This window comes from Lagenorhynchus albirostris, chromosome 6 (genome assembly GCF_949774975.1).
Source record: "Lagenorhynchus albirostris chromosome 6, mLagAlb1.1, whole genome shotgun sequence".
In the NCBI taxonomy this organism is placed as follows: Eukaryota; Metazoa; Chordata; class Mammalia; order Artiodactyla; family Delphinidae; genus Lagenorhynchus; species Lagenorhynchus albirostris.
In genome coordinates, this window is record NC_083100.1 from 33,338,210 (window position 1) to 33,364,940 (window position 26,731).

At 37.1% G+C, this 26,731-nt stretch overlaps 1 protein-coding gene and 4 non-coding genes across 8 annotated transcripts; all 5 read right to left on the bottom strand.

Annotated features, from left to right (window-relative positions):
- Positions 1-26,608, bottom strand: NOP58 (NOP58 ribonucleoprotein). Of its 4 annotated transcripts, XM_060152305.1 has the most exons (16): positions 21,039-21,114; positions 19,195-19,247; positions 18,873-18,992; positions 16,487-16,658; positions 15,710-15,831; positions 13,491-13,627; positions 11,836-11,900; positions 10,735-10,869; positions 9,423-9,568; positions 8,680-8,806; positions 6,865-7,028; positions 5,861-5,995; positions 5,519-5,580; positions 3,469-3,602; positions 696-853; positions 1-305 (listed from the first exon to the last, which is right to left on the bottom strand). In XM_060152305.1, the coding sequence occupies exons 5-16, from the start codon at positions 15,815-15,817 to the stop codon at positions 255-257; spliced, it is 1,422 nt and encodes a 473-aa protein (XP_060008288.1). In that variant the 5' UTR covers positions 15,818-15,831; positions 16,487-16,658; positions 18,873-18,992; positions 19,195-19,247; positions 21,039-21,114; the 3' UTR covers positions 1-254. The 4 variants fall into 4 exon arrangements, with proteins under 4 accessions (XP_060008288.1, XP_060008287.1, XP_060008289.1 ...); XM_060152304.1 differs by lacking the exons at positions 16,487-16,658; positions 18,873-18,992 and adding an exon at positions 26,345-26,608 and having other exon boundaries at positions 21,039-21,115; XM_060152306.1 differs by lacking the exon at positions 18,873-18,992 and having other exon boundaries at positions 21,039-21,117.
- Positions 8,440-8,522, bottom strand: LOC132522518 (small nucleolar RNA SNORD11). The gene has a single exon (XR_009541259.1). It is a non-coding gene; the product is annotated as a small nucleolar RNA SNORD11 (small nucleolar RNA).
- LOC132522519 (small nucleolar RNA SNORD11B) lies at positions 9,284-9,369 on the bottom strand. The gene has a single exon (XR_009541260.1). It is a non-coding gene; the product is annotated as a small nucleolar RNA SNORD11B (small nucleolar RNA).
- LOC132522508 (small nucleolar RNA SNORD70) lies at positions 19,012-19,098 on the bottom strand. Its single transcript, XR_009541250.1, has one exon. It is a non-coding gene; the product is annotated as a small nucleolar RNA SNORD70 (small nucleolar RNA).
- LOC132522510 (small nucleolar RNA SNORD70) lies at positions 19,806-19,894 on the bottom strand. Its single transcript, XR_009541251.1, has one exon. It is a non-coding gene; the product is annotated as a small nucleolar RNA SNORD70 (small nucleolar RNA).
- Positions 26,609-26,731: the final 123 nt, after the last annotated feature.

A 26,731-nucleotide genomic window follows, 5' to 3' on the forward strand; every position in this document is an offset into this window, starting at 1 on the left:
TTAAAATACAAAGAAAATATTTTTATTTGTATAACAAATATTCTAAGAAATAATGATATAATAAAATTAACACAGTTGATGTGATGTTGAGACACAAATAGGTATGAAATGCTATTGATGATTAATCATTTTGTTTCATCCAACCTCCCATTGATTATTTTAGAGAGCATCTCTGGTGTATTTCTGACTGAATCTTAAACATGATGTATCCAGGTGATTCAATTAAGAAATCTTTGAAAGAATGGTTCCTTCCATTAGTCCTCATTAACTCTTTTTTTTTTCTTTTTCTTCTTTTTCTCTGGACTCTGAAAAGAACCAACAAGAATGCTTTTGAAAGACCTGTAAATGTATGAGTGATTAAAAACAGCTTTTCCTCATAAAAAGCAAATTAGGTCTATTCTATTTCCCTGGAAAACAAGTTTGGAGCAAAGACTAAAATCTAAAAATATAAAACCACCTTTATCACCTGTACCAAATGATGTTCTCTTCCACCCTTAAACAAAACCCATTTTGCAATAAGGTTCTAGGTTTAGGAAATGGCCCTTTATAATATAAACACAACAATGTTGTTGTACTTCCTCATCAATGAAACCATTTTTTAAAAACTACCTGTTCATTTCTAATATACAGAGTAGAATAAAATATAGAAACCCTGCCCATGTCAATAAAGTATTGGTAATTAAAAACAAACATACAGCAATTGCTGTGCTGGTGCATGGTTCTTCTTCAGAAAGCGGTTCTTCTTTAATGTGTTTCTTTTTGTCCTTTTTCTTCTTTTTCTTCACAGATGTCTCCTGTTCTTCCACCACTTCTACTACATCTTCTTCTACTTCTACTTCCTCCTCTTCTTCAACTGAATAAGGTTAAGTGTAAAGATACTACAATTAACATTGTATCAGACTTCTCTCCCTCAAAACCCCTTTGAGGGTCTTAGTTTTTTCCTGTCATTCAGGTCAACTATCCAATGTTTATTACATAATTTTATAATTGCAAAGGTCCTTCAAATATCTACCTAGTATGCTACTACTAACTTTATAAATGATAGAAAACTCAGAGAAGTAAATTTCTCATGATCATGTAGCTATATAGAGAGATCAGGATTAAAACAAATCATCTGACTACCAAACCCACTTTTTTGGGAAGACTAGTCAATTATATTAGAAATGATTAGTAAGAGTTTGGAGTTAGGAGACTTGGGTTTATCCAACCTGTTGAAACCCTGAGTAAGTCATTTAATAACCTTTATAAACTCAACTTCCTCATCCTTATAAAATTTAGTAATGTCTATCTCACTGGACAATTTCTAGGATTTAATGATTTAACACATGAAAATTTATGCAAAATGCTTAGCATGAATGCTTGGCACATTAGAATGAGGACTTAATAATTGGTTGCTATCATTAGAAATTCACTGATCAAATACTTACTTAGTACCTACTATACGCCAGGGCTTGTTCTAGACAACTAGAGATACAGCAAGGTACAACACAGACAAAAATTCCTGCTTTTATGAATCTTTTACTTTAGTAGTAGAATGGAGACCAAAAAAAGAAAAAAAGATATGCTATAAAATATTTTACATAGTAAACAGTCTTAAGGATAAAGAAGAGGAACACTGAGGAGGGCAATACATGTGGACATTTTAGACAGGATAGTCAGGCAGATACCTAAAAGAGGGAAGGGAGGGGACTTCCCTGGCGGTCCAGTGGTTAAGACTCCATGCTTCCACTGCAGGGGGCAGGGGTTCAAACCCTGGTAGAGGAACTAGGATCCCACATGATGTGTGGCCAAGGAATTAAAAAGAAATAAAAATAAAAGAGTGAAGGGAGTGAATTATGCACCTATATTGAGGGAAAATATTCAGGTAAAGAGAAGAGCAAATGCTAAGGTTATTTTAGGAAAGAAGGGGGGTTGGCAGGTTCATGGAAGAGCAAGGAATCCAATGTGGCTGGAGCAGAGTGAGCAAGGAGTAGAATTAGGTCAGAGAGCTAATGGGGGTGCCACTGTAGCTACTACATTAAGAATAACAGAGATGGGTATAAGTGGTTCAGTTCTAGATACACTTCCAAAGTAGAATTAAGGGACTTCCCTGGTGGCACAGTTGTTAAGACTCTGCGCTCCCAATGCAGAGGGGCTCGGGTTTGATCCCTGGTTGGGGAACTAGATCCCACATGTGTGCCGCAACTAAGAGTTCGCATGCCAGGGCTTCCCTGGTGGCGCAGTGGTTGAGAGTCTGCCTGCCGATGCAGGGGACACGGGTTTGTGCCCCGGTCCGGGATGATCCCACATGCCGCGGAGCGGCTGGGCCCGTGAGCCATGGCCGCTGAGCCTGCCCGTCCGGAGCCTGTGCTCCGCAATGGGAGAGGCCGCGGCAGCGAGTGGCCCGCGTACCGCAAAAAAAAAAAAAAAAAAAAAAGATATTGAAAAGAGTTTGCATGCCACAACTAAGGAGCCCACCTGCCACAACTAAGATGTGGCGTAACCAAACAAAAAATTTTTTTCCTTTTTTTGTAAAAAAAAGTAGAATTAAGAGGATTTCCTGCCAAAATAGACTTGGGTTATAAAAAGAGTCAGTGTTAAAGGCCAAAGCAACTAGAACTGCCATTTCTAAGATGGAGAATATTATGGAGCCACAGGTTGGGAGTGGTAAGGGTCCAGGAATGTTAAGTTTGAAAAGCTTAATGAATATATGAGTAAAGATACAAATCTGGAGTTGAGTGTTTCAAATGTTACTGATGGGTTTAGGGATCTCCTTATTGTTCAGTAAGGAAATAGAATCACTTAAATAAATAACTTGTTTATATTTTCTTCACCCAGAGCAGGAGTCCACATTTGCTGATAGTACTTTTGACCACTACGCTACTTAGAAACCAAAAATTATATCAGTCATTGCTTTAATGCCTTTCTTGCTAGACCAGCTGGTAGGCAACTCAACACAGGTGCAGCTAATAAATGGGGGAGCTCAGTTATCAACTTTGCAAGAGAGCCTAGTTCACTGGTGAGCACCTATTAAATATTATCACTCTGTTGGCAGGCTACCCAGTTACTACTCTAGTCCTTTCCATGTAACAGAAACAATGACAAAAAGTAGTGCTGCATCAATTCTGTGTTCTACTATATATATAACAGAAATATTTCAACAACTAATTTAGAAACCACATACCTTTTTTTTTCCATTTTAAGCTGATTCTCAAAATAGTTCACATGGTAGAAACTAAAGTTTTAGTACACTTAGTATAATCCTACATATTCAAAGAGGCACTTCTCACATTCCTCTATGAAACATGATAAATTTAACAATATCCTAACTATTCCCAGAGAACACGATGGTTTATTAAAACACCATTAGCTTTCAATATGGATGGTTTCGCAATAAAGTTCAATGGTATGTACTTTCCCAAGATTTATGAAGTCTGTACTTCTTAAGGAATAAGAGTATAAATGACATTAAAAAAAATTCAAACCAACCTTTAATTTTAACCTTGGCTTTTTTGGCCTTCTTTTCAACCACTTCATCCTCTTTGTCTACCTGTTCAATCTTGCGCTTTTTAGAATAGGTTGGCAGTGTTGAGTCACCAGAAGGATCGTAAGTCTTCACTTCACTGAAAGAGCCATAGAATTTTATAAAATCCCTACAAATATCAGTAATCAAATAATTCTAAAGAGATTTAAAAGGAAACGTCATTAGGTAATACTTACACAAACATACAATGCTGTTTCATTTTAGTGGCTTTAGGGCAGTTTATGAAAAAGTCTCCAAAAGGTAAAGAGGTGTCAACAGTAGGTCACACTTCACACTTCAAGAGAAGTGGTGAGCTAAATGAATTGTTTTAGTAATCAATGTAGTGACTATAGTATAGAAAAATAGTCAATCAGCATAGGGGAAAAAATGGAGGAAATCTCTTTATACCAAATGATTACACTAGAAAGTAAAAACTGAACCAATTCGAGTTTTAGAACACAATGAAAAACAAAACAAAAACCCTAAATCAAATTTAATACAGAATACTCCATCACAAGATTCCAAGCAGCAGAGGAACAAGAAGGGATATATATGGATAAAGATTCCTTGAAACCCAAATGTTTGCTTTTGTTCTAACAAAGTAGAAAAAAATTAAAGTACTGCGTGCCAAAAATGTGAACTAAACCTCATAATTGGTGCTTTAAGCACATGTGTTTAAAGTCATAAGCATAATGGCATGGGAACATTAAAACATTGTTCAAAACAAGCTAAGGAATGTTCTATTAAGCTATCTTACAGGCTCACGGCTGTTAACTTTTATGGGTTAAAAACATTTATAATTTAAGAAACAAAGTAGTGACTAGGTTCTCCTGGATCTCTCCCAGATATATGTGTTATTAAACTTTTGACTTTCTGTAAAAAAAAAAAGAAAAACAAAAACAAAGCCCCAAAACAAAGATCCACATTTTTTTCAACTAAACACAACAAATTAGGCTTTAAAAATTACAAAATACATGGTCATTGTAGAGATCTTAGAAAATTCACAATATAAAAGTAAATGTTAATTAATGCCCGTAACTGAATACATTTGGTTTCTTTCCAGAATAAAGGAAAACAATTTTTATGAATGTGTATACTAAAACATATATCTAAATACATATTTATAATGAGATGTTACTATATTGCTTTCCCTGCCCACTTATAAGATTTTACTGAAGGACTGTAAGAAGTCCTAAAAGCACAGTTTATGGATTAATGACTAGAAATGTTTTTAAGGCTGACATATACCGTCAATCTCTTTTCCACATTCTATTTCTATCATTGCAACCTCATCAGTATTGAACATTATCTCAAATAGTAACGAAAACACCTCTCCCCACAAGTATCTTTTGTAATTTCATAGTGAGGTCTGAATACTTATCATGCCTCTTAGCCACTTTTAGACTTTTCCTTTGTCTTTTGACTCTTTTTTTTAAAAAAACAGGTTTCCCTGTGGCTTAACTCTGAATGGACTTTGGTTTCGATAAATGTTATACTATATAGGAACTATGAAGGAAAAATATTTATTATCAATATCTGGAAATGAGTAAATTAAATATTAAGGAAAAAGGCCAAAACAAATATATTATGTGTACTTATTGCAACAACGTAAAAATGTGTATATGATTAAAAACTAGATGTGGGGCTTGCCTGGTGGCACAGTGGTTGAGAGTCCGCCTGTCAATGCAGGGAACACAGTTTCATGCCCCGGTCCGGGAGGATCCCACATGCCGCGGAGCAGCTGGGCCTGTGAGCCATGGCCGCTGAGCCTGCGCATCCGGAGCCTGTGCTCCACAACGCGAGAGGCCACAACAGTGAGAGGCCCGCATACCGCAAAAAAACCCCAAAAACCAAAAACCAAAAAAAAACCTAGACGTGAATATGGAAAACTGTAAATGGCAAAGAAATAAATTGGGATACTTAGTTGTTTTAAACAACAACAAAAAAACTGTCAACAATTAACATTTAAATAAGCAAAAATTGTTCATTCATGCTCTCCCAAATGTACTCACTCACCTTTTATGTTCATACTTTTCTGCTTTTGCTAATGCCTTTCCTGTTCCACTTATTTTCCGTATCTAAGAAAAGAAAAATCATTAATAGTTTTCTAAGGCATAATCTCTTTATAATATATATGGTAGTATGTCAATTCTTAGTATATATTAGGTAAACTGTTAACAGCAGGCAGAAAAAGAATATATTAGACATACTAAAATGTATCGTAAGAGTAAAACTGGTTAGCAAATGAAATGAAAAAGTACATAAACTAAAAAAAAAAAAAAAAAGTACATAAACTACTCACGGTTTAGTAACGTTTGACAGGTAACACTTCTGCAATATGCAGGGTGTGATTCTTACCCCTCTATCTTCCAAGGTTCTCAACCTGGCCTCTAATTTGGCTCTGTTCTCAACTCCCATCGCAGAACTGGAATCTTCACCAAAAGCATCATACCGGATGGCCAAAGCAGTTTTGGCTGCCAGCATCCGAGAAATCTAATAGAGAACTTGAAGTTAGAGGCATTCAATCTATACTCCAAGATGAGATATAAAAAATTCTCTCAATAATTTATTCATGAGAACACTACAGATGAATCATTGACTCTACAATTCACTCTAGGATTTTTGAAAAATCAGGAGTTACAAAAGTATTGTAAACGATACAACTCAAGCCACTTATCTTCTATTTGAATCTTTGCCACAGTATGATGGCTAACTGGTTATATACACAACCACCATTATTTTGTTGGATGAAAAGATATTGTAGTAGCTTATGTCTAAAACTAGCTCAAACCATTCTTCCATCTTCCTTTAGTTTCTACTATGTGACATTAGTCCTACACCATGGGATCATCCAGATTAAGTATAGCCCCCAGCCCCCGCAAGCTTAACTAACATTTTATTTTACTGAACCCTTTATCTCTCTCATCACTCTGCTCTGAATTTTATAACAATTCCTGTTCAACTATGTATCCTGTAAAAAGCTTGAAAGTACTTTAAGCCTCAGTTTCCTCCTCTGTAAAATAGACACCTACAACTCATAGGGCTATTAAGAGGATTCACTAAAGTCCTATCAAGTGTTAGCACAGTGTATGCTATTATTTTTTTATAGGTCATAAATATTGATGTTAAATTGGTTTCCTGCCACACAGAAAACTTTTGATGTGCCTTCCCTGTACCCACCAATGGGTGGAGTCTAGAAAAATAGTAACAGCAAGCAATAACACTTTCTTCTAACCTTTTCTTTCAGTGTACATAAGTGTTTATTTAAAGAATTCACCACTCTCTATTTGATGAAAAAGAAACAGTAGGAGGAAAATGGTTTGGAGGAAAAAAAGGCCTACTCCAGGAAAACTGTAACTGACCTTTCCTTTGTGTTTGGGACTTGTCTGGCCTACAAGTGAAGCATGATAAATGAGACCATACTTAGGGGTATCTCGTCTAGACTTGAGGGCTCTGAAGAGTGCCTTTTCTGCTCCAAGAATCTGAACTGTAGAAGCTGCATGTTTGGCCAAATTCAAAAGAGAACCTTCAAAAGAAAAGAAGTAGTTACCAGGAATGTACTTGCAAGTATTTGAAAGTTCCATATATTAAAAAGACCTATAGTCTTAATATTATAGCCATCAGAGTAAATAAAAATCTGATATAATACAGGATTCTATAGTCTGGAATTACCCCAAATTCCTGATATCTCAGCATTTGTGATTCATCCATTAACACCACAAGCAGAGGTCTGTGATAAATGTCTATGACAAGTTGAAGGTTACTTGTTCAATTTTACTTATTTGCCTGAAGAGATGGTATTACTATTTCACATTTCATTAGCATACCATGGGAGAGATAAAAACACATGTATTCACAGACACTACCCCATCTAGCCCCGATTTTTCTGAGATTTATTTTAGACATCAGATATCCTACTACTATAAATATGAAAAAACATACAGATAAATAAAGTGAAAATTTAGTATTAGGACATCTCAGTAGATCTATGTGATAAACTTCTTACACTTTATTTACCCCTCGTTTAAGATATGGATGAGGAGGACTTCCCTCGTGGCACAGTGGTTAACAATCCACCTGCCAAGGCAGGGGACATGGGTTCGAGCCCTGGTCCGGGAAGATCCCACATGCCGCGGAGCAATGAAGCCCGTGCGCCACAACTACTGAAGCCCGCACGCCTAGAGCCTGTGCTCCACAAGAAAAGCCACCGCAATGAGAAGCCCATGCACTGCAACAAAGAGTAGCCCCCGCTCGCCGCAACTAGAGAAAGCCCGCAGGCAGCAATGAAGACCCAACGCAACCAAAAAAAAAAAAAGATATGGACGAGGAGATATAAGCACAATAATTAGGTATTAAAGTTGATGCTTTGTTAGATGTGCTGCACTGATTTTCTGTCAGAAAACAATTAAAAAAAAAAATCTCTTTCTCTTTTTTTTTGGCCTGGCCACGCGGCTTGTGGTATCTTAGTCCCCTGACCAGGGATTGAACCCAGGCCCCCAGCAGTGGAAGCGTGGAGTCCTAACGACTGGACCACCAAGGATTTCCCTAGAAAACATCAATTTTAATGCAGTTGCTCAACCACTAGATACGTGTTTAAAATTCAACAAACATACACTCGCCTTCAGGAAGTTGTAGCAGTGACATCAAAGATCACTGATCAAAGATCAACGTTAACAAATGTAAGAATGGAAAAAGTTTGAATTATTGTGGGAATCACCAAAATGTGGCACACAGACATGAAGTGAGCAAATGGTGTTGGAAAAATGATGCCAATGGACTTGCTCTACACAGGGCTGCCACAAACTTTGAATTTTTTAAAAAGGCAGTATTTGTGAAGTGCAATAAAACGAGGTAAGCCTATACTAACTGATTTCATCCTCCTGCATTCATCTGATTGTTCTAATTAACCATAACAAACTTTTGACAAGGAATCACAAGTGTCTCAGAAGAGGCAGTGACTAAAGATGCCTTCATTATCCGAAAGGAAATCAGGCATACAAATAAAATCATCATTGAACACCTGGGCCTTAGTCCTCACAAATATACCATTTACTTCTATTTATTACCTAGGATTACTTTAATAAGTATAGTTTAAAGATAAAAGAAGAAAAAAATCCTACCTAGAAAACAACTCAACTCTCAATACCCATGTTTACAAATTACATTAAAATCATCACCTGCATGAGCAATAAGCCGTGCTCCAACTAATTCACCAACCATGACTGTAACGTTGGGTGCAATGGCCATCATTCTATTTTGCAGATATTCATAGAGCTGGGTTCTATATTCGGAGATTTCAATCACCTGGTGTAGGGAACAAAATGAATAAGTCATAAATGACAAGAGTAAAAATAGTATAAAATTCACATGTCTAAAACATCGGAGTCCCAAATTATCATAGAGCAGTTGTACAACCGTGGGAAAATTAACTATTTACCTCAGTTTCCTACAAAAGGGCTGTTGTGAAGATCTTATAAGATAATGTATGGAAACAAGCTAATACACTGCCTAAAAATAATGCTAATCAATATTACTGTTATTTTAAAGAACTCCAAGGGCTAGACATTTCTGTCATCCCCTGTGATTCTCGTATAGCTATCTTCAAATGAGAGGGAGAAAAAATACAGGCTACAAACATAAAAGTTAGAATTAAATAATTGAAGCTATACTTCTCTGCCTTTTTAATGGATTTATTATTCAGATAATGCGAACAATATAAATAAATTAGACAGTACCCTTAACTTCATTTTAGTATATATCTCCCCCTCTAAGTATAAATCAAGATGGCATCAGATGAGGTAGTGACTGAACACCCTCATATTTATTTATCAGGTGAGCAATACATTAAAAAATCATCATTGCCATCAGAAATTACAGAGCTGGTACCACCACAACTAGTTTCCCTATGTGTATAGTTTACCTGAGTGCAGAGATGCAGAATGTTGCAAATATCTTCTTCTGAAACCTCTGTTCCCATAGATATCTCTGCAGCTGCTTTCACTTCTGCTTCAACCTCTTCTGGCAATAATTCAGAAAGTGTGGCCGAGGCATAATTCTTCCTATCGCCTATGGAATGTTTGCAGAGTAGGAGGGAGAATCACTCTTCAACAAATTATATAAAATCCACCAAACAGTCAAAAAAAAAGTAGAGATAAGCCAATGAAAAGGATGCCTAAACAAAACAAAAAGCGAACAAGTCTGACCTAGTAACTTTCCTCATATAAAGGCTTGATTTTTCTCCCCACCACCTCCCTACAAAATACTACAGATAACAAAAAAAACAAAATACACCATGAAACAGGACTTACAATACTGTGATAGACAATTTGTAGCTAAGGTTATACTGAAACTAGGGCCATGAATTCTTAGGGGTAGTAATATGATAATATATGAGCCAAGTAACTCATATTTATTAACAATCCTCACGTTCTTCTACTAATATTGCTGTACTAATAGTATACAATTTAACACTAACAGTACAGATAGCAATACTATTTTTAATATTAATTATTATTAATATATTGCAGGATACCCCCAGTCCACAGTTGTCCTTATTAATGGTAATTTCACTGAGACACGTTAACCATAAGAAACCATTTCCAGAAAAACCAAATTAGGGGCTCCCTGGTGGCACAGTGGTTAGGAGTCTGCCTGCCAATGCAGGGGACACGGGTTCGAGCCCTGGTCTGGGAAGATCCCACATGCCTTCGTGCAACTAAGCCTGTGTGCCACAACTACTGAGCCTGCACTCTAGAGCCCGCAAGCCACAACTACTGAGCACAAGTGCCGCAACTACTGAAGCCCATGTGCCTAGAGCCTGTGCTCGCAGCAAGAGAAGCCACCGAAATGAGAAGCCTGAGCACTGCAAAGAGTAGCCCCCACTCAGCGCAACTAAAAGAAAGCCTTGTTGCGCAGCAACAAGGACCCAACGCAGCCAAAAATAAATAAATAAATAAATAATAATATATATTTTTTTTAAAAAAAGAAAAACCAAATTAGAGAACCATGTTTTCTGCTGCACAGGCCATCGAAATCAAAGTTAATTTTGTTCCTGAACTCTAACAGATATTAATATGGCTACACTCCCCAAACCTGCAAGACATAAAAATATCTTGGAAGTTTAAGAAAAAGAAAAAAACCCACAGTAACTCATGTTTTAAATGAGTCACAATGAAATGAATAAATAAAAATAAATCGCTATTTTCAATGCCTTAAAGGATCAAATTACTTACCAACTTTCTGTAAACACTTGCAGTATGTCAAATTATCCGAAATAATTTTTCCTAATTCAGGGAAATGCCAGCCATACCATTCTCTACACCGCATAATGTAGTTGTTTAGTTCTTTATCTAAGTCATCTAACAGGGCTGCAGTAGATTAAAATGAAAAAGAATATAGGAACTTAAAAGGATTTTCAAAAAAACTTGTGAAGAAATATAAATTTACCATTTTAACCATTGTCAAGTGTACATTTCAGTGACTCAAATTCATTCAGAATGCTGTGCAACCACCACCAGTATCCATTTACAGAACTCTTCCATCAACCCAAACTGAAACTCTGTACCCATGAAATAATAACTCCTCGTCCCCACCTCCCCAGCCCCGGTAATCTCTTCTACTCTCTGTCTCTATGAATTTGCCTATTCTAAGTACCTCATAAGTGGAATCACACAATATCTGTCTTCTTGCCTGGGGCTTGTTTCACCTAGCATAACGTTTAAAATTCATCTATGTTGTAGCATGTATTAGAACTTCTTAAGGACGAATAATATTCCATTGTATGTATATGTCACATTTTGTTTATCCATTCATCTGTGTTAATGGGTATTTGGGTTGTTTCCGCCTTTTGGCTACTGTGAATAATGCTACTATGAACATAGCTGCATAAGTATCTGAGTACCTGCTTCCAGTTCTTTGGGTATATACACCTACAAATACTATCGCTGTTTAAAGGGATTTTTTAAATTGGAAATCGTTAAGACTTTGATGTCCAAAAATCATCCAATGACATGGGAGAATGACCTATTATATACAACTACAAGTGAAAAAAGCAAAATAAAACACAACACAGATCCCACTTATGGTTTTATGATTTTTCATGGAAAAAGAGAAATCAATCAGTTTACATTAATAGTGTAATCCATATTATCCAACTAGTCAAATTATAGTTTTTCCTTTCTTCTTTTCTGCATTTTTCAATTTACTTTACTTACTAAAAGTTCTAGCTCAACTCCCTTTTCTTCCTCAACAATTATAAAAGATACAATTTTAACAGTAGGAAAAACCCACAACGAAGAGACAAACAGATTAGTCCTCACATGTACTATACTTACAAATTGCCTGAACAATCATTGTATCCACTTTATCAGCACTAAATTTCAATCTGTATCGGGACAAGCTGGGGAGAAGGGGGAAAAATATAAATCACTAAAAAAAAGCATTTAGGAAAAGCATTTAATTAACATCTTAAAAAGACTTTTACCAGAATCCCTATCCTGGAGCTACACTGTTTACCTTTTTCATCCATGGGAAACATCAGCTAAATAAGAATACAATATTTAAGATCTAAAAATACACATTTAAAAAGAAAACGAATACATCTGTCCTGCTATAACCTACATTTCTGAAACATGAATTAATTTATGAATGATAAATAGGATAATGCTGTGTAGCTCAAACCATACTGGTTCACATACGATTTTTGCAGCATATTTAATGCTTTATGCCACTGGAAAAAAAATAAGTACAGCACTGTAACACCTGAAAAGACGAAAGCCATGTAGGAACAATATTATACATAAGGGTTTCTTAATCTTTGCACTATTAACACTGTGGGCCTGATTATTCTTTGTTGTGGGGTCTATTCTGTGCACTGTCAGATGTGTAGCAACATCCCTGGCCTCACCCCAATTGCCAAATGTCTTCTGAGGGGTATCTGATTGCCCTTGATTGAGAACTACTGCTGTGCACAATGCCAATTAATCTTAAACTTGGACCCTAACTCAGTTTAGCTATTTGTTCTCTCTTAGAAATGTTTATTACAAAGTTTTTCCTGACTTTTGTGCATTTTGCTCATTTCTGTAACTCAGCTTTAACCCTTTCATTAATCTATGTTCATATTTTATTTGTTCAAAGGTCCAGACCTTTGTTTACTGTAGTATTTCTGTAATATAAATTTAACATGTCCTTTATTTTTTGGCTGTGCTGGTTATTAGTTGCGGCACACTGGGCTTAGTTGCCCTGCGGCATGGGATCTTAGTTCCCTGACCACAGATCAAACCCGAGTCCCCTGCATTGCAGGACGCATTCTTTACCACTGGACCACCAGGGAAGTCCCAAACATGTCTTTTCAACTGTTAATTTTTTTAGGGTTACAAAGATACTTAGGTTTTGAGTGGTTTACCCTTAATCCTATTTTTATTTCACAAACCCTATTATTGTAGTGCAATTTCAAAGAATGCCAAGCTTTTCAGGATTATATATATCACAGTATAGCAGAAATTCCTGGTCTAATGGACCTCTGGCTAAACATCACAGGTTAATGTTTTTCTTTGCCTCATAAAAACTCAAGAAAAAACTCAAAAAAACAAGCCCCACACACAACGCAGAAGAGGAGGTCATTACCAGATGAGAAAATTCAGGGAGATGGCAAGTAGATGGAATGGTAGCAAATGATTTAGAAGATGTAAAAGAGAAAAGAAAGCCCAAGAATTGTGGCATCTAATACTAGAGAGGTAGAGAATGCCTATCATCAGGTTTAGAGCCCAGACAATGGAGCCAAACTGCCTGGGTTCAAATTATGGCTTCATCACTTACCAGCTATATGGACTTTGGGCATCAATTTCCTCATTTGTTAAATGAGGATACTATTACTACCTTCCTCATAAGATTCTTGAGGATTAAGATAGTATTTGTAACATACCTTGAACTGTGCTATATAACTGTTTATTAAATAAAAATAATAAGACTATTTTCCAGTAAATCTCACCTGTGTGCCAACCCAAGACACATGGCTGCCATTTCACGTGGTTCTACCCCAGGGATTAATCCATCCATCTGTGAACGGATTCCCCTCATAAGTTCGTTAACAAGAGGACTATGGATACAACTGAGATTCAGCTTTTCCTATAAGAACAAGAACATTTGTATCAAATAAAGAACTAAACTTTTCCTAAAATTATTTAAATACTAAAATACCATTGATTTAAATGTATACATTTCTAAGTTTCATAAAAGCAGTTTCTCGTGTTTGTGGGAAGAACACTTGAATATACTATTGGTAGAGGTCAAAATTGGTATAAGCTTCCAGAAAGGCAGCCTGTCTACATGCATCAAAGCCATAAATAGATAAATACAATTTAACCTAGTAATTTTGTTCTTTTTGTTGGTTTGAGGGATCTTTTACTACCTTACATTATTTAGCCTCTTATAAAAATTATAAAGGTAATACATACAGAAGATTTTAATCAATAGTACTATAGGGAAGGGGACTGAATGAAAAGCACAAGTTCTGGCCTTAGGCCCTTTCCCTACTGTTAGGATCCCTGAAGTACTTCCAAATCTATACTAATGTTAACGTATATGTGTACACATATACATAAATCTTTATAAAATTTAAGTTTTTACACACCCCAGGCAAACAGGATGAATCTGTTCTGGACGCCTTCATTTTTTTCACTTTGCAGTGTATTTGCTAACTCTATACAAATTTACAGTTCTATTGCATCAAATGCAAATGACAAGCATGCAAAATTGTGTATGTTGCATCACATTTAAAGAAACAAATATTTAGTATGCATACAAGAGACAACCAGTGTTTAAGTTTTTCAAAAGGAGGAACTGAGATGAAAAAATTAAAGATATTCATAATCCCACCAGCCAGCAATTTGCTGTCCCATGTGCCTTTCTGTATGCTTATTATGCTAAAATTTAACGTTTTAACAGAAAAATATAAACTAAGACTTGTGCGCACTTCAAAGGATGAAGATAGAAATTGATATCACTGAAAACTTAATTACCTGACGGTATTAGAAATAATCTATCCTAACAATCTTATTTAATTCACAATCCTACCTCAAAATAAAAAAAACCCCTCTAATCTCTTCAGCACTTTCCTACCTCCAAACACCTAGAATTGATCCTTACTTCAAGAATGAGGACTGTAAATCAACTATACTTCAATTAAAAAAAAAAAAAAAAAAAAAGAAAGGGCTTCCCTGGTGGCGCAGTAGTTGAGAGTCCACCTGCCGATGCAGGGGACATGGGTTCGTGCCCTGGTCCGGGAAGATCCCACATGCCGCGGAGCGGCTAGGCCCGTGAGCCATGGCCGCTGAGCCTGCGCGTCCGGAGCCTGTGCTCCGCAACGGCAGAGGCCACAACAGTGAGAGGCCGGTGTACCAGAGAAAAAAAGAAAAAAAGAAAAAAGAAAAAGAATGAGAGGTATGTTCATGAAGTTGCACCGTAATACCTACTGTAACTATTGAAAATCAAAGTATCGCAACTGGGATTTCCCTGGTGGTGCAGTGGTTAAGAATCTGCCTGCCAAAGCAGGGCACACAGGTTCGAGCCCTGGTCCAGGAAGATCCCACATGCCACAGAGCAACTAAGCCCCGTGCATTGCAACTGAGCCTGCGTGCTCCAGCTACTAAAGCCCATGCGCCAAGAGCCTGTGTTCCTCAACAAGAGAAGCCACCGCAATGAGAAGCCCATGCACTGCAACGAAGAGTAGCCCCGGCTCGCAGCAACAAAGACCCAATGCAGCCAAAAATACATACATACATACATACAAAGTATCGCAACTGGCCTCTAAAATTTTCTGCCTTGCATGTTTGGGAGCCTACATATCCAGCCTTTCTTTCCATTCTCACTTTATGTTTAACCTTAGCAATTCTACTCCCTACTAAAGTTTTCTAATAAACACATACAATAAAAAAGAAATGTGATTTATGTTGAAAGGGAAAAAAATGTCACTAAACAAAAATATGCCAGGATATACATAAAGTGTTATCATTTTGGGGCATCACTTATATAACCTTAGTTTTGATAATCATATTGGAAACCAATTATTATGTAGCGTAGGGGAAAAAGATCAAGTATTCAAATCTGAGAACTTATGATAAACAACTCACTGCAAAGGCTAGGCTTGGTAGTCTTTATGCTGTACGGTGAGCTCTGATCAGCAGGCATAAAAGGAAATTATAACTCTACCTTTATGACGCCTCCTAGTTTAGCATCAGCTACAGCCAGGGGTTCATGGGCTTCTTTAACTATTTTCTTCAGAACTTTCTTCAGCTGCTTATTGATTTTGCCCTCCATCAGAGCTGTGAATGCTTTTTTAGGAAGAAAAACAAAAGAGTTAACCCAAAACTTTAACCGTAAGAGCTTAAGATTTTATTTAAATTTTATAAATAAAGGAAAAGAACCCACTTATTTTCAGAAGAGCTGAATTTAATATTACTTCTGAAGTGAAACGATAAACGTTACACATTTCACAATCTCATCTGATCTTCCCACCCTCATTTCCACTCCAGAACCAGGAGTTAAACCAGATCCAGCATTCCTTTCTCTATGGTCACACAATCCTTCTGAACTCAGAATTGTAAGTTGTTAGAAACAATCTGTTTTGGAATGATAAACTGATTCACTCTCCTGTGTCACTACAGACCGACTGGCCTGATTGTGAAATACCATAAAAACCGTGTCAAGACCGGTAAAAAGGAGTGTATTCATTTTGAAGGTTCTGCCACAGTTTAAGTATGTCCGAGTGGAGGTCTTACTTTTGCTAATCCTTGATCCAGATGTGTCAACAGGCCTCTAAATTATAAACCTCCAGCGATTGAGAACTTACTACTGAAGGCAGCCAATTTGAGTTGGAGGCTGTTTCCATTTCTGGCAAACTCTAAATGTGCTACTTTGTAACTCTCACCCTTCTTTAGACCTATACTTAGATCCTTTAGACCCATATGGACTAATTAATACTAATACCTCTTCTAGTTGTCTGGGTTTTGGCTGAACTTAAAGTATGCCTGGCAGGAAGTCTGTCACAATTTCTAAGGTCAGGCAGCAGTTTGTGCTTAATCAGCCAGGTACTTGCTCTTTCCTCCTTGGGAATTCAAATTCCCAATCATTTGAATTTCAAGTGCATTTCATCTGCTATCTGGAAGATGAAAGGTGAGGACAAAAACCACACAGATCTTAAAGAGGTCTCTACACTCTAAGAAGCTAAGATTCAAGCTACTTTTGTTGAGTTCTAACAATTTACATATTGTAAAACATTGACTCCTTTCTAATATACATTTCTCTAATAACTGTATTTTCCTTACAAGTGTTTAATCTTTTCTAATTAAAATATTTTATTCAATGTCCTCCTTCTAGCTCTCAATCTTTCCTATCATTTACTCACACTTTAACCTAGTGTTCTCCTTTAAGATTTCTTAAAAGTAAAAAAATTTCTACTCTAGATCCACTCTAACATTCACAAACATTTAACTTCCCTGTTAATCACTCTTCATTATATGTATTTTAAAAAGATGGTATACAGAGATGGTGACAGGGATAAGGGGAAGCTGAATCTCTCCTCTTCTCTATTAGCCACTATTCAGCATCCCTCAGCAGTCTTCCCCCTTCATCCAAATTTAGGCTGGCTCCAAACTTTACTGTGGCTGTTTGTAAGATGTGAAACTTACAAGTCTAACCAAGAGTAAAAATAAACCTTGCTATGCAAATGGCACATTTTAGCTACTGAGACCACTATAAGTTGACACACTCTGGACTCATTCTTAGGCTACAGGTTTTTTTTTTTTTTTTTTGCGGTACGCGGGCCTCTCACCGTTGTGGCCTCTCCCGCCGCGGAGCACAGGCTCCAGACGTGCAGGCTCAGCGGCCATGGCTCACGGGCCTAGCCGCTCCTCAGCACGTGGGATCTTCCTGGACTGGGGCACGAACCCATGTCCCCTGCATCGGCAGGCGGACTCTCAACCACTGCGCCACCAGGGAAGCCCTAGGCTACAGGTTTTAAATGTATTCCCTGACATCTACAACCACTTAGTTCTAGTTCTGTCATGTCAAAACTGCCTTATAACTGAGAGAGGGAAGTTAATTTTCAGGAAGGACTCTGTTCTCTTAATAATAATAAGATGATGTTCAACTTTCTGGTGAAAACTGATGGGAAAAGGCATTGTAGATTTCTATGACTAGATTCCTGACAGAGCTCACTACCTTCATTCATTTACCCAAAAATATTTTTGTGCTAGGGATTTGATGGTGAACAACACAGTCTCTGCCCTCATGGAATTTAGATTGAGTGTGTGTGGGGTTGACTTTAAATTCTTACCCAGCATGCTATTTTCTCCATTTATCTTACATTATTTTAAGGAATACCTGCCCCCTCCCAAAAGGGCCACTTGAGATCAGAGCTGCAGCACTTTCCAACTCCAAGAGGAGCTACTCAAATCAATCTATATGAATAATGCTCCCCAGAGTTGGAGAATAGCTAACACAATCTTGCCTGGGATATTACCAAAATTCTACCCATATTTATTTTTAAAGCTGTAATATACAGAACTATCTTTTAAAAATTTTCCAGGCAAAAATTACCATATTTATGCTTTATGGCTCTATAAGACTTCAATTACTGGATGTGTGCAGCCCTAGAACTATTTTTAAAAATTTGAAAATTGGCCTCGTTGGCTCCTCCTTCAGCTCACCCCTCTGCCAAGGTTGGGGTGGCCCATTAATATTCCAACATATTTAATAAGATTCTTAATTTTCACTATATAAGAGAACTATACCCTTCTCCTGTGGCTGGTGAACAAAATTACTTGGTTCAGTCAAATGAATCTTATGGCTTAATTTTAAGCCACACTCTTCCTTATGGTCCTTCATTTTCAAATTATACCACTAAGTAGTTGGCTGATCTGAGATACAGAATTTAAGCAACTGAAAATTCATGATTAGAGTTTTATATCTGATGTTGTTTTCCCTAGCATTAAAAGAACATTATGAGACCAAGTGCCTACTGAAGCCAAGCCTAGTCAGTAAACCCTACTCATGTCTGTTGTCTCATCCCTAGGACTAGCTGAAGGATATAACAGCCATCCATTCTTCTAAATCATAAAAAAATCATGCCCCCTTCAGGTAAACTCTTATGCATTTCTGTAGTTTGTGTAATAAACAAAACAAACACCACACACACACACACATACCCCTCTACTAGTTTTCTTAAATCTTCTAATAATACTGTGCTTTTTTAAACTAAAAATGTATATACCTGGAGAGCTGTTTTATTATTATTCCAACTCTAAATCCTGGCTATTCTCAACTTTACCCTTGGATTAAAATGATCAGAGAGCAGTGTACTTGACCACATTACCTTGATCCCTTGCAGAACAGCTTTTACTGAATTGTGCTTCAGCATTATGCTGTTGGTTTCCACAGGGAGATCAACTTAACCACTTCTCACCTCTCATCACATGTAGGGAAAAAACCAGCCCTATAGTGAAAAAAGCTAACTCAATGTTGTCTCAGTGGTAGTGACGAATTTGAGTTAGATCACTTAAATTCAGTTCCAAAAAGAATGCATCATTGACAACATTGAATAGGGTTAACTCAGGCAACTGAAGCAAACAATCTTTTAATGAGGATGACAAATCACCAATATCTAAAAAACCAAAAGAGCCAGTCTTTGACTTTACCTGCCAATGCCTCTGCTGTATCCTGAAATTTCTCAAAATGTTTCAGCTTTACTCTAGAATTAAGGGAAAAAAAAAATGTTATGGGGGCACACTGATTGTGCAAAAGCCACATATTTAGGAGAAGAGGTGTTGGACTGTTTCCAAAGCATACACCAATAAAAAACTTTCCTGCCATTGGGCATTGGTGTAAAGTTAGATATTCTTCTAAAATGACCAATAAAATGACCAATTTCTCCAAATGTTAGGCTAGTAATGTCTGAACTATTATAGAGGTTGTAGGTTTTGAAGGAAACTTGGAACAACAGAAAAGACGTTTGCTGCCACATCTAAACGACAGGAAAGATGTTGAAGCTTCAACATAACCTCTGCTGCTTAAAGTTAGACACAAATGCCTTTTACTATACAGCACAGAAGTGGCTTAAGAAAAGGTGTAAGGGTCCCTCTTACGTCAGAAATCTCATGACATTGATTTGCGCATCCAGTACAGGTTCCATTAAAAAATAACTAATTGTTAGATCTAATTCCTGTTACCCTTACTTTACCGCCTTCCTCCCTACTCACTTATGTGCAGGGCAACATTATTTTATATCAAAACAAACACATACAGTTAATCCATTGTTGTCTCAGTGGTAGTGACGAATATTTGATTTAGATCACGTAAATTCAGGTTCAAAAAGGATACATCATCGACAACAATGAATCAAGTTAACTCAGAAAACTAAAGCATATAGCCCTTTAAAAAGGAAAACTAGTCTTCCACTGTGTCTAAAATAATGTTATCTTAAGCAAGGTTTTCTCACCTCGTCAGGGAACACCCTGGTGGTACCTCAAATGCACACTTAACAATAGAAAGAGGTAAGAAAAAAGCAATTATTTCACCTTATCCCACCTAACCCCATTTCCACTCATCTGAAGTGGCATTTGTTCATATCTCTGTATATTTGCATAAATGCATATATAGGTGTACAGCAACACTTGCAAAATGCAATCACGTTATACATATTACTCTGAAGCATGGTTTTCCAGTATACCATGTTTTCCTAATTATTTAGTATGACATCTCTTGGGGTTCAACACTCTTTAGCAAGCTTGAGTAGTTTCCTTCTATTCTAGTGAGTTTTTATTAGCACGAACAGATGAATTATGAAATGCCCTTTGGCATCCAAGGACATAATCAAGAGATCAGTCGGCTCCTTCCTAGGACCACACTCACCAAATAGGATATTTCACAGGGTGATTCACAGATGGTGGAATAGCCTTCTTGACTCTACCTTGAGGAAAAGCCAGCTCTCTCTCCCACCACTCCTTTCTTAGAATGGGCATCAAGGTTATATTCTATATTCCTGTCCAGAGACCTTGGGGAACAAAGGTACGCCTTTCCAGTATTTACTAGCTAGTTATTTTACTACGCCAGAGGGAGTTAGGAAATACAGGTCATAAAGAATAAATAAACTATGAATTAAGTTCAAAAACACCTAAATATCACTAACTTAGAGAAATTATAAGTTAAATCAATTAGCAGCCCATGCTTTTGACAGTTATTACTTTAAACAGAAATTTATACTTAATTCACAATCAATTTACGCTTTCAAATATCTTACAAAAATAGTGTTTTTTTGGGTGCTGTCCAACCTCATCTGCAATTAATACAAATTAGCTGAGATGGCCTACGCTCCAAATAAGGAATCTAATAATTGGGCTCATACCAATATTATTCCTGAAATGAGTTCAAAACAAAAAGTTATGGATATATTACATGAAGGGGGGGCACAAACACACAAAACAAACAAAAACAAAAACCTCTAAATGTTAACTGCTAAGTTCTTAGTTTCAAGATGACTTACATTTTATTTGCTTTCTCTGGAGTTTCAAATTCTTTCCACAAACTATCAACCTCTTGAAGTTTCTTTTCATTCAAAACCTGTAAATAAATATTTAAAATAATTTTCTTTAAATTGCACAGCTTAGGCATATACAGCTATACCCTTCAAGTACAATTGTACATGCAAAATGAGGGTGGTGGGAGCTATTTTTCTCTCTGAAATAACCAGTTTTCTTACCCTGCATAAATTTTTGGTCAAACTAATAAATCAAGTAGCCCAATGAGTAACTGGATGGAGTTTAGATCTAGCTGGGTATTTGTTTAAAACTTTCTATTTTTAAGGAGCTCCCTAACCCCTTCACAAAGCCTGTCATATTCACAGATCAAAAGAATTTATTTGCCTACTTTCTACGGAATAAAATTTGTTCTTTAGGGACTTTCCTGGTGGCGCGGTGGTTAAGAATCCGCCTGCCAATGCAGGGGACACAGGTTCAAGCCCTGGTCTGGGAAGATCCCACATGCCGTGGAGCAACTAAGCCCCTGCGCCACAACTACTGAGCCTGCGCTCTAGAGTCAGCGCGCCACAACTACTGAAGCCCGCGTGCCTAGAGCCCATGCTCCACAACGAGAAGCCACTGCAGTGGGAAGCCCGCGCACAGCAACGAAGAGTAGCTCCCGCTTGCCGCGACTAGAGAAGGCCTGTGCCCAGCAATGAAGACCCCATGTAGCCAAAAATAAATAAATAAATACTTAAAAAAAATTGTTATTTATTGCTATGAACATCCTGACAAGAATTACGGATTTCTCTAAAACTAAGATACCATTAGTTCTAAGACACATCCTTATGTAAGAAATTTTAACATGTCAAGGGAAAAAAGGGGTACTTTTATCTATGAAACACAGCCATTAACATTTAGGTATATATTCTTCAAGACTTTTTGACTGTCTATGCTGCATTTTATTAATGCGTACTTTTAGGAATCGTGCTATACAGTTAACACTTAACATATTGTGGACATAATTCTAGGTTTTAACAAGAATCGCATTGCATGAATATACCATCATTTATGCCCTTATTCATAAATATACATAGTTTTGTATGTATACATGTTGTATTTCTTAGGACAAATTATTGGAAGTGGAGTTAAATGATCATATAAGAAACGCATGTTGACATATGTATCATCAAAATGCCTTCAAAAGCTTCTATTACTTTCACTTAAATCAAGAGTGAATAAAAGTTCTTATTTTCCTACACCCTCACCAATACTGTGTGATAAGTCAGCTGCCCAAGTATAAGCTAGGGTAGGATCAATCCTAAAATCCATTTCCCCCCATATTTAACATCCTTGAAATTGGGATGTCTTACAATTGATGGCAGGTCAGTTTAACTAGCAGTGTAAAATAACAGTGTATTATACTTGATGAAATATAGTATTATAGATATTATACATATCTTGTGGAAAAAGGCTGCTGATCAACTAAAAATTATACTTTACCGACAAGCCACATTTCACCAAATCCACAGTACCACAGAATATTTACATGGTAAGACTTATTACCCAGTTATAGCCTAGTACATATTTCCATGATGAAACATGAAGAAATACGATTTTGCACAACACCTGTATTTTCTGTCAGATGAGAGTGGCAAGATGACTTTAAGGATTTATTGTGTTGTTTAAATTTAATCCCACACACAGCTGAATCAAATATATTTACAGAACTGGAAAAACAGGAATCACAGTAATGAAGCAGTAAACAATTGCAAAGCACACGGTTTTGTATTAAAAAATTACAAACCACTAACAGTTCTATTTTGTATGTCATGAAAACTTCAGAATACAAAGACATTCCATCAAATCTCATGAATGCACTGAAACTTTAATTCAAAGGTATTTTTTTGTTAAAGGAAATTCACAGAATAGTAGTGATTTTTAGTAGTAGTTTACTCAGTATGCAGTTAACCATACCTAAAGTTCAATGATTGTTGACAGGATAAGTACCAAATAGGGGATATGACTCATGAGTAAAATTCACATTTTTTTCTAGTTGAAAAGCAAGTATATTTGAAGATAACATTTGGATAACAAAATTGGCATATTAAAGAGATATTATTTCAAGTTAAAGCAACAAAGGAAATGTAATGAAATCATGTTAATTCATGACCACTGAAAGGTCTCCAAGGACTTTGTTATGGCAAACAAAACCTTGGCTACTTTATGTTCCCAGTCGTGCATAACATACTGAAAAGAACATTACTAATAAAGTCTGAACAAAAACAGAATTAGAAATAATTGCTACATTTTCTGTTACACATCTATCTCAAATTTTTAATCATTCATTTTCAGACAAGGAAATCTGAAACATTAATATGCAAATCCATTTTAAGTTTTATCATTTTGGATTAAGATGGAATGAATAATTTAGCTATTGTCACCACTAAAATCTTTAGCACCACTGTTATATTGTTTGCTAGTTTTACTATAATAAGTACTATATGTACCTATTTACATTTACAAAAAGTGAGTTATATAGTATGTAAGTTATACCCAATAAAGCTGGAAAAACTTATTGCTTAGTAATCATGTTATCTTTGGTATTCACATAAAAAGCTCTTCCTCGAGCCCTTGAGAAATAAAGGAACACACACCACTATGCTACACAGCAGCACTGTACAACATGACTACTAAGAATTTAAATGAATTAAAATTAAAATTCATCTCCACAGCTTTACTAGCTACATTTCAAATGCTAAATAGCTGTATGTGGCTAGTGGCTACCATACTGGGAAGCACAGCTACAAAAGGTCTGGGATGAGTAAGACTGAGGAATGTCTAGTCTTACTCTGTGTGCCATGTGACATAAGGGACACAGGCTTGAGTTTCTGCAATATTCTACAAATAATAATAATAGTTCTTTTCAGGTATTGTCTCTGCATTTATATATAACTTTATTAACAAGCAACATTTTCTGGAAAGTTTTAAATGCGTTTTGAATCACTGTGTATATATGGATATGCATATACTGGGTCATGATATAAAATGTATTCCTCACTGTGAACTGAGATTAAAAAAAGTATGAAAAACTTTCTTAAAGCATTCTTATTCAAGCATGAATTTCATGCAACCAAGGTAATTTTATACCCCAGCATTTTGAAAGATTACGGGAAAGGGAGCTAATAACCTTGTATTGCATATCTCCACACACATAGATATTTCACGTACTATGATATTCACCCCTTTAAGGTGTAAAATTTACTTTTCAGTAATTTTCACAAACTTGTGCAACCATCACTAATTCCGGAATACTCTGTATGCCTATTTTATTCAGGAAGAATCAATAACAGCTACTAACTCCAAATATTTATAAATGAAGCAATATTTCAATATATTTAAGCCTTTAGTTATTTCTCTAATATTAGGTTACATAAAACATAAACCACAATTTTTAACAATGTTGAACAGTAACTTGCAGATAAACAACATTAAAAACTGCAACAGAATACTCAAGACTTATTTTTATGGAGAATACTCTTTATTAGTAGAAATCAATAAATCATATGACTTTATACTTTATGACCCAGGTCTAGAAACCATACAATTGCTAAACCGACTCCTCCCCACTGTTAGAAGCAACCACTGGACAGTGCAAAGTCACCCCTCCCCTCTTAGCATCCAGGTCAGGACAGTATACGTAACATCAATTTGGATGAAATTCATCCACAGATGCTGATTCAAAATATGACAGACTTCTCTGGCTAAGAGAATTTGGGGGCATGTACAGAACTCTAAGAATTTAGAGGGACCTTCCTGGTGGCGCAGTGGACCCAATGCAGGGGGCCGGGGTCCAATCCCTGGTCAGGGAACTAGATCCCACATGCATTCTGCAACCAAGAGTTCACATGACACAACTAAGGAGCCTGAGAGCCGCAACTAAGGAGAGTGCCTGCTGTAACTAAGACCCGCTGCAACCAAATAAATAAATATTAAACAAAAATAATAATAATTTAGAAAAGACTGCAAAAAGCTGGGGAAAGTCTAACAGACCCATTTCCGGGCTCCAAAGCCTTTTATAAAGTCCCTTAAAATTGCTAATACTACAATCTCAGACAACTCTAATGAGAGGAAAAAGAAGCAAAATCAGCTTTCGCATTTTAATTATCTCATTGGTTTTCTTAAAAATAACAAGTATTTAATGTAACATGCAAATAGAAGTATATTTTCAAATGTCAAAGAGAAACTTGGAAAATAAAATGAAAACCTTTCTCAAATAAACATTTTGGTATGTACCCTTCCAACTCTCTGCACCCGTACCACACAGGTGTTTGATTTATAACTAGAATCACACTATATATAGTTTACCTAGCATTTTTTGACTTGTCAGTACATATGAAAAATTTGTTTTTCGTTGCTATATTCGTTGAACCCAAGAGTCCGATACGTAGATAGAACTCAATTTACCTGATGCTTCCTATCATCTCAACAGCACCCTATTACACGAATGTCCCACTGCTCAGTTATTTCCTTGCTGATGAACTTGAAGTTAATTTCAAACTTTCCCTATTAAAAACCCCAAAACTCAGGTTGGTTATATCCAGCTCAGATTTCCCCCCTGGGCTTCAAATTTGAAATGACCACTGTATCTCCACGTCTAACAGACATCGAAAGCTTCACACAACCCAAACTGCAACTCTTTAGTATCCTCCCCATTCCCAGCCCCCAAATCCCTAAACCTTCTCTTCCCTTCCCTACCACCACAAACCCACTTACTTAAACCCAAACCTCGCATTCTTCAACCAGCCAATCCCGTCAGTTCTACCTTCTAATTTTCTCCTGATATTTCCTTCCCTCCATGCCAGCCTTAACCCAAGCAACTTCATCTCGTCTAGATTAATGCAAAAATATCCTCCTTCCGTTCTTGCACCCCATCCCTCGTAATCTATTCTGCACAGAGCAAAACAAGTGCATTAAAAGACAAAGTTAGGTGAGGTCAGTCCTCTGTTAAAACCTTCCAATCATTCCTCAAAACTCTCAGAACAAAACCCATACTCCTTATCATAACCTGTAAAATTCGAATACGGCTCCTGTCCACCTCCCTAACCGGGCCAAATCCTCTTACTGAACCCAGAGCCCCAAACGGCGCGGCCACGTGTTCACCGAAATATGCGCCTCCCAGGCCCAAAGCCTTCCCCCTTCCTTTCACAGCAGGGGGACACAAAAGGCACCCACGCGATCCTGAGCACCGTCGTTCTCTCCTTACGTCTTTCCGTCTCCTCTCCTGCCCAACACCTGCCTTCCCCTTCCAACGGCTCAATCTCCCACCTACCTTAAAGATGGCGTAGCCGACGGACGTTTCAAACAGCACCAACATGGTGAGGACGGGTCAGGGAACTGCGCGCCCGCCGCCGAGCTCTTATATCAGTGAAAAAAGACCAAATCTGCGGCCCCCAAAGGCCCGCAACGCCGCGGCTGGCCAAGCACCAGAGCGCCCACCTTCCCGCAAAGAACCAGATCACGTTGCCTAAACGTTCCACACTCCACTACAACCAGAACGCGTGAACGGGCTTCTCCTTCTCCATGGCTTCTGGGTTACGACCTCACTTCCGCCAGATGACGTGCCACATAGTGCGCCTTGGCTTCCGTTTTGTTCCCGCCGCAGAGGACCACGAAAATATCGCGAGAGTTCTTAGGGAAGAAAATGTGATTTTACACG